This window comes from Mesitornis unicolor, unplaced genomic scaffold (genome assembly GCF_000695765.1).
Source record: "Mesitornis unicolor isolate BGI_N332 unplaced genomic scaffold, ASM69576v1 scaffold34552, whole genome shotgun sequence".
Classification (NCBI taxonomy): Eukaryota; Metazoa; Chordata; class Aves; order Mesitornithiformes; family Mesitornithidae; genus Mesitornis; species Mesitornis unicolor.
The window spans coordinates 1-7,410 of NW_010167698.1; the positions used below are offsets into that span (position 1 = coordinate 1).

Sequence of the window (7,410 nt, forward strand, 5' to 3'; positions counted from 1 at the left end):
GGGGGGTCGAGCCCTGCCGGTGTCCCAGGCGCCTCACGCAGTGGTGTGGGAGTGGTGCCGTGGCCCAGGTCTCGCCGCGCCCCTCAAGTCTTGCCTGCCCCGGGGTAACGGTGGGGACTGTGGGTAGAGGTCTGGGGATACAAGGGAGCTCGGGTGGGCTTCCCTCCTCCTCACTGGGCCCGGTGGGGCTTTGGGCTCTCTGCCCTTGCTGGAGCTGGAAGCCCAGCACGGGCTTTCACCCAAGGCACACACGGCAATGCTGGGCTGGGGCTGGTGCCACTTCTAGTGTCTCTCAGTGGGTTGGGGCCAGCTCAGCTGTTGGGCTCTGTTTCCCAGAGTTTGTATTTAAACAGTTTAATTTCTCTATTAAATCGCCCTGAACAGTTTTGTGTGCTACAAACCCAGTTAAGCATTCTGAGGAAGCAGAGCACAGCAGCACTGTGCAGGGAGCTGTGTCTGTCATGTTATGGTACCTGGGCTGTGCTTTAGGGGTTGCTTTACTCTGGGGACTCCCTCCCATGGGCATCCTGGTGGGGTAGGCAGCCAGGCAGTGCAGAGGATTGGCAGCCCTGACCCCCTCCAGCTCTGCTAACAGCAGCAAGTCACTTCAGCCCTTGTTTTTTGTGAGAATTACGCTCTGGAAGCAGGAGGCTGTGGTTTCTCAGCAGCGACCTCCTCAGTGCTCAGTCTGTCTGTTCTGGATCAGTCAGTGGTATTTTGGTGCTTGAAGCACCTTTAATGTATTTCCCTTGGCAGGAGCCTCATAGCACATACCTGTGCTGCGCTGCTCATGTTGAAGGGGAGAAATTGAGGCCTGGAGGGATTGTGTAAAGGGGGTTGTGATCAGCAGAGAATTTAATGAAGGTCCTGAACAACTCCTGTGTCTTTCACACTCGGGGAGAGCAGCGGAAAAGCTCTGACTTCTTGTCCATCAGCTCACAGAACTTCTCTCTCTACAGGTTTTCTTTTAAGGTTACAAGAAGTTGAAACAAACGGCTCACAGCCTCCCAGAATGGCAGACCAGAAGCGCCTTGCCTACTCCATCATCCAGTTCCTCCATGACCAGCTACAGAACGGGGGTCTGTCTCCAGACGCGCAGGAGAGTTTAGAAGGTTGGTGGTTGTTTGCGCTTCCCTGTTCACGTGTCCGTGTCTATCAGCCCATCGCTTGGGGAGATCTGGACACCTGGTTACTATCCTCTACCTCTTTCTTGGCTGGGCTGTTCCTAGCATCAAAGCTTGCTCAAGATTTGAAATGAATTTGTCATCTTGGGGAGGTATCCAGGGTGCCTGATATGCTGATTGCTTAGCTGACTTCTTGTTACCTCTTTTTTAAAAGCAGATTAGCATGAGGAAGGGATGTACCTGGGATCAAAAGCCTCCCTGACCCTGGGTTTGTGACTTAAAACTTTTATCTTAAATGAGGTGGAGTCAGCAGGGTTGCAGTGTAGTGCAATATAAAAACTTTCTTTGTATGGAAGTGTTTTATACTTGTAGAGTGCTTTTCCCGTTCTGCTCTCAAAATGCTTTCCTGCAGCGTGCCCTGGAGTATTTATATAGGCTTTTTCAGAGGCCTTCACTGGTAACGAGAGCAAACTGATCTTAAAAGATCTACTTAAGGAGCTTACGCTTTAGTCTTTGGCCTGTGCGTTTGTCCCACTGAAAGAGCACAGGCACGTCTGTGGAGCGGTGGATACGCTCCTGGGCAAGGCAGGAGCAGGGAGAGAGTGGGAGGAGGGTGTTGGCCAGACAGAGGGTTTATTCCTACTGCTTTTGGACTGGACAATATGGCCTGAGGGCTACGTAAAGCTGAGCTTTGTAAAACTGAGCTGTCTTGTGTTGCTGGGGGTTTTCTTTGTGCTGGGAAGGGAAGAAGGTGGTGGTTTGGTGTCTGTGCACATCTGTGTGGCCACAGGGCTTCACAGAGCAGCCACCCTTTAGGAGGTGAAACAGGCTGACCTCTCCTCACTCTTTGTCACCCGTAGCTGTGGGGATACTGGTAAAGCTCCAGTTTGGTTAAATTCTGCCCCCAGGACCTGCTTTGGAGCCACCTGAGGGGATGGGAGCTGTGGCTTGCTTGATCTCCAGACTTAAACTCTGAGGTTTTGGCAAAATTTGAGGGCATGGGGCAAATATCAAGTCTGGTGTGTGGAATTATGTAGTTTAGGATGGTTTTGTATTGTTTTGGGTTTTTTATAACCTGGTGTGTTCAACAGCAAGAAAATAGGGTGCTATGGGAGGAGGTGAAGTATTTAGGTGGAATGGGGAAAGCCTACCTGGAAAGTCAGCTAATTACCTGACTCTGTTTGTCCATCCAGTGGCCATCCAGTGCCTGGAGACAGCATTTGGGGTCTCAATGGAAGACCAAGGCCTAGCTGTGTCCCAGACTCTTCCTGAAATATTTGAAGCTGCCACAGGAAAGGTGAGCAGATGCCCTAAAAATCTGTGCTGAGTTTCTATTTAAGCAGCCAAAGCAATGAGCTCTGCTTGAGTTCTGTGGTGGTGCTGCCCCCTCGGAGGAGTGTGGGAGTGAAATGTTTTGAGTTTGAGGAGCCAGCGCTTGGGAAGGGGGAGGTGTGGTGCGTCTCAGCGGGAGTCCTTATCGCAGCCTTCTTCCTTGCCTTGTAAGGAGCCTGAACACACCAGAACAAATTCAGAGCCCTTCATCCCCTCTGAAGATGACATAGCTGAAGCTGAAAGGCTCAAGACTGAAGGTAACCTCCTCCGGAGCTGCTGTGTGATGAGGTTTAAAGGATCCACAGGGAGGGAGGCTTCATTCGCTCTGCACCAAGGGAATGTGGAGAAAGCAAATAGGATCAACCCTTCCATTTCTGCTTGTTTCTCTGCCTGTGCTCCAGGAGCGTGTGTGACTCGGCATGATTTGTCTGCCACAGAGCCCAGGCAGGCGGCTGGGTCAGCATTTTCTTCTGCACCCCAAGGAGTCTGCACTGCGTAGCACAGGGCATCTTCCCTGTAGAGCTCTCCTCTGTGTGCTGCCTTTTCTCTGCCACGCAAGAGAGCTCCATCAGTGCTGCAGCACACAGAGAGCTTTCTCTGAGCCTGTGCACTGCAGCGCTTCTTAGGATGCGGTGCTGCTTTGGGGAGGCCTTGGGTTTGCCTAAGGTGAGAGGGCAGCCGGGGGTAGGATCAGGCAACCCCAAATTGCTGAGACACAGGTCCTCTGCCTTGTTGCTGCTGTACCTCACACTTGCAGTGTGATTGACCAGCAAAGCTTGCAAGCTGTTGGCTTCTCTCTTGCTCTGTTTTAAGTAGAGCATAGCTCCAGGCTTGTTGCTTCTGTTCATCTCCATTTTTCACTTGTTAATGGGCCTTTCTGCCATCTCTTTAGGAAATGAACAGATGAAGGCAGAAAACTTTGAAGCTGCTGTGTCTTTCTATGGAAAAGCAATTGAGTTAAATCCATCCAATGCTGTGTATTTTTGCAACAGGTACTGATTATCGCTCTTCACTGTTGTACACCTGTGTTCTTGTTCTTACTACTTAGATCTAAGACTTCTGCATGGTTAAAATCCCTTTTTTATGTTTTTTGTGATTCTGTAGACTGCTTGTTCTGTTGCTTGCTCTTTGTGTGGGTTTTTTTTAAGCTCTTGGTGACACGCTTTCCTGTGCCTCCTGCCAGCTCTGTGCCCTGGCATCTCTAGATAGGATGTGGGTGTGGAAACAAACTATTAGGCATTTGAGGAGATAGAGGGATGCCAAGAAATGCTGTCTGCTTTCATGCAATTAACTCCAAGTGGGATAGAGCACCCAGGTTTGAGAGGCTGTGTTGATAACAAAAACAAAGGAGTGAAATGAGACAAGCCGAAGGCTCGTTATGGAGAATTATGGAAGTTGATGTATGTGCAAAATCTGGTATGCAAGCGAACTTCCATTTTTTTTCAGTTCTAAGCAAAAGTGTTTGAAAGTTGGTGGGAAGACAGTTGTTGAATGAAACAGGCTTTAAATCAGGATTTGTTTATGTGCTTATCATGAGTACATATGCATAACTGGCTATGTGAATAACATGTCTGCACACACACTAAAGGCATGAAGAGGTGTTTATTTGGCCCAGAAACTGCAGGTGGTGCTTTTAGTTGATTTGTTGCTTCAGCTGCATGAGGGTCAGGCCTGTGAGGTTCTGAGCTTCAAAAACAGTGTTCCCTCTTATGTAGAGTGTGGGGAAATGGATGAAATAGTCATTATGACTAAGAAATCAAGGCATAAGGGAAGCTGAGTTTGTCTGAGCTAACACTTGTGATATTTGTGTGCTTCCCTGGAGCCAGGCTCCTCTTGGAAAGTCCATGAGCAGGAGAAGAGCTTGGGTGAATTTGCAGTAGGAGCAGAATGTGGAGCTGGGTGCCTGGATTTCTGTCAAGTTCACAGTGACTTTGCCTTGTAGGACAGGAGGGAACAGGGGTGACCTTGATCAGCACAGTCAAGCTGGTAAGTGTTTTCTGCACATCTCTCCCCAGAGCTGCTGCGTACAGTAAACTAGGAAACTATGCCGGAGCAGTGAGAGACTGCGAAAGAGCTATAGGCATTGATCCGCACTATAGCAAAGCGTATGGCAGAATGGGGTAAGTAAGAACGGAGTTCTTGTGCCAGGATTTTAATCTCAAAACACCTGGTGGCAGTGATGTTACCAGTGCTGTTCTGCCCTAGAGTGCTGTGCAAAAATACCTAGAGTTTCACCTCTGCTGGGGGTGGAGGAAGACTGCAAGTGCTTATTGAACTCTGACTTCTTATTTTATTTCTGCTTTAAAAGCTTGGCCCTCTCCAGTTTAAATAAACACTCAGAAGCTGTCGTTTACTACAAAAAAGCCCTGGAGCTGGATCCAGACAACGAGACGTACAAATCAAACTTTAAAATAGCTGAACAGAAAATGAAGGAGACTCCTAGTCCAGTAAGTTCTGAAACTAATGCTTGTTATATGCGAGTAAGGTGGGAAGGAACCTTCTTCATGCTAAGTGTGGACAGGGGCTGTCTGACAGAGCCTTGGTGACTTGGATTGTTTTTAGGATATAAATCCTGTGTGCAGGTAGAGGGGGATTGTTAATGAGTCCTGCTGTGAATATTTCCACTTGCATCCATAGAGGGGAACTTCACTGCTTGAGCACCATCACCTTGGGCTTATTTGAAAGTGCTGGAAAATTAGACTGGTGAGAAGGGAGGATTTGGAACAGCAGTTTTGCCTTAAGCACTTTTTAAAATTAAAGTCTCTACTCCTAAAATCCAGCTTTTTTTTTCCTAGTGTCCTGTTAGCAATACTGAAAGGGCACTTTAGGTGGTTTTTTTTTTTCTTAAGAAAAGAAACCTGAAGGTTTCTTAGGAGAAAGCTGGTGACTGCACTGCTGACAAGCTCCATGCAGGAACATGTTAGTTTATCATTTTGAAGGGGATTTTGATTTTCTAAAGACTTCTCCAGTGCAAAGATGACCAAGTGGATGTGTTTAACTTGGCAGTTGTGATGGGTTACAGCTGCACATGGCTAATGTGACTCAGCTGGTGAGAGGGGAGATCAGTAAATTGGGTAATGCAGACATCTGCCCTCTGACTCCCTTGGGGACCCTGATACCCCAGGCTGTGACAGAGCTTTACAGAAAGAGTATGGGCAGAGCCTCTTCCCTTTGTTGTGGTTTCAGGGCAGAATCTGATAACACTGGGAGCTGAAGTATTAATGTTTGTTGTAAAGTGCATCAGGAAGTGAGAGGATGTCAGTGCCTGTGTGTGGTTTCTTTATTCTTACAGACCGGAGGTCCAGGAGGACTCGATTTGGCTGGCTTGCTGAACAACCCTGGCTTCATGAGCATGGTAAATTTGGACACAGATCACAGCCAGGCTGGCTCCAGTCTGTGCGCTGGTCTGTTCAGGATGAAATGTGTCGGTACATGGTGTGGGGAGCTCCTGTGTCGCTTCAGCAGATTTGTTTTCATCTCACTTGGTTTCAGTGTTGTGAGGAATCTGTCCTTGTATTTCATTATGGTCAAGTGAAGTGACTTATTCACAGGCTTCTCCTTGTGATCTGCTGCATGTGGTCAGGGTGCCTGTTCTGCATTACCAGCCTTGTCTTGTGTGCTGCACTGTGATTCTCTTTGCTATTTTTGTACTATTGATCCGTTTCCAAGTATTTCTGCCTTTGCCTTGTTTGCAGATGAATGGCACAACATCTGCATATCTACCCAGTCATTTCTGACTAAATAGGGTGTCATTTTTTTCTCCCCTCTTTAAATAGGCATCTAATCTAATGAACAACCCACAAGTACAGCAGCTGTAAGTTTGATCCCATTTTCTGTTTCCTCTTTGAGTTGCTCATTTGAGGCTCTGGGTGTGTTTGGCATTTGCAGTGGGTCTGAACTGGTGGGAGGCAGAGGGTGGTTTGGGCCAGAAGAGGTGGTTATGAGCTTATCCCTTGCTCCCGTTACCCCGATGTTCCCTTCCTAGCGTAAACCAAACCATTTCTTTGTTGTTTTTTTTCCTGCTCTGAGCAATGGCTCTTATTTCCACAGCATGTCTGGGATGATTTCTGGTGGCCACAACACCATGGGAGCAGCAGGCACCAGCCCCTCCACGAATGATCTCGCCAGCCTCATACAAGCGTGAGTAGAGCCAGGTGTTTCCCATTGCCTTGGTCAATAAATCAGGGGGTTTTCTGACCAGAAGTGGATCCTTAATTTAACAGTTGAGGAAAGCTGAACTGGTGGGTGAAGTACTGCATCTTTTGGTGATGTGAACTACTTGTTAAGAGTGAAGTTTTGATAATCAGCTGCAAAGAATTGTACAGCACCAGATGCTGTTTGTGAGAGTGCTAAGGGACAGCTGCTTGTTCTCCTTCAGGGGCCAGCAGTTTGCTCAGCAGATGCAGCAGCAGAATCCTGAATTAATAGAGCAGCTCCGAAGCCAGATCAGGAGTCGAACTCCAAGTGCCAGTAACGAAGATCAGCAACACTCCAGGTGAGGCTGTAGCTGGGAGTGCTGCTGTGCTGTGGCCAGCTGAGCGGGAATTCATGTATTTGGCTGCAATTACACCTTAATTTTAGCAATTTGTTGCCTCCCCTCTGTACAATGGGCTCTCTGCATTGGTACTGCTAGTTCTGTGCCTCAGATGCAAGGCTCAGCCCTGGGGAGTGGTGAATGAGTACTTCCCTCGCACCTTGTGTGGCTGACAAATGCGTTTCGTTATTTAGCGTTCACAGTGGTTCAAAGGACACTTTATTTTCTGAAAGATAGAACTTGCAAATGTCTTGTCTCCTTGTCTCTGCAGCGCAGTCCGTGGGAACTACGTTCTTTGCTTTAAAAACTGGAAGCCATGTGCGTGTTGCCATTTCTTGAGTTGGAAGTGTCCAAGAAGGGGAAAAAAAATAATGGAAAAACAAAATACTTTGTATGACCTGCATGTTAAAGACAGATTCT

The 7,410-nt window shown here is 47.9% G+C and overlaps 1 protein-coding gene across 1 annotated transcript in view; it reads left to right on the forward strand.

The window, feature by feature from the left end:
• Positions 1–960: 960 nt before the first annotated feature.
• SGTA (small glutamine-rich tetratricopeptide repeat (TPR)-containing, alpha) overlaps positions 961–7,410 on the forward strand; it is a 7,026-nt gene continuing 576 nt past the window's right edge. The window contains exons 1-11 of the mRNA XM_010178791.1: positions 961–1,112; positions 2,318–2,421; positions 2,629–2,713; positions 3,349–3,448; positions 4,472–4,576; positions 4,765–4,903; positions 5,749–5,811; positions 6,233–6,270; positions 6,507–6,596; positions 6,835–6,951; positions 7,262–7,394. Coding sequence (XP_010177093.1) covers positions 1,013–1,112; positions 2,318–2,421; positions 2,629–2,713; positions 3,349–3,448; positions 4,472–4,576; positions 4,765–4,903; positions 5,749–5,811; positions 6,233–6,270; positions 6,507–6,596; positions 6,835–6,951; positions 7,262–7,394 — 1,074 coding nt within the window. The 5' untranslated portion in view covers positions 961–1,012. The remainder of the gene's footprint in view (positions 1,113–2,317; positions 2,422–2,628; positions 2,714–3,348; positions 3,449–4,471; positions 4,577–4,764; positions 4,904–5,748; positions 5,812–6,232; positions 6,271–6,506; positions 6,597–6,834; positions 6,952–7,261; positions 7,395–7,410) is intronic.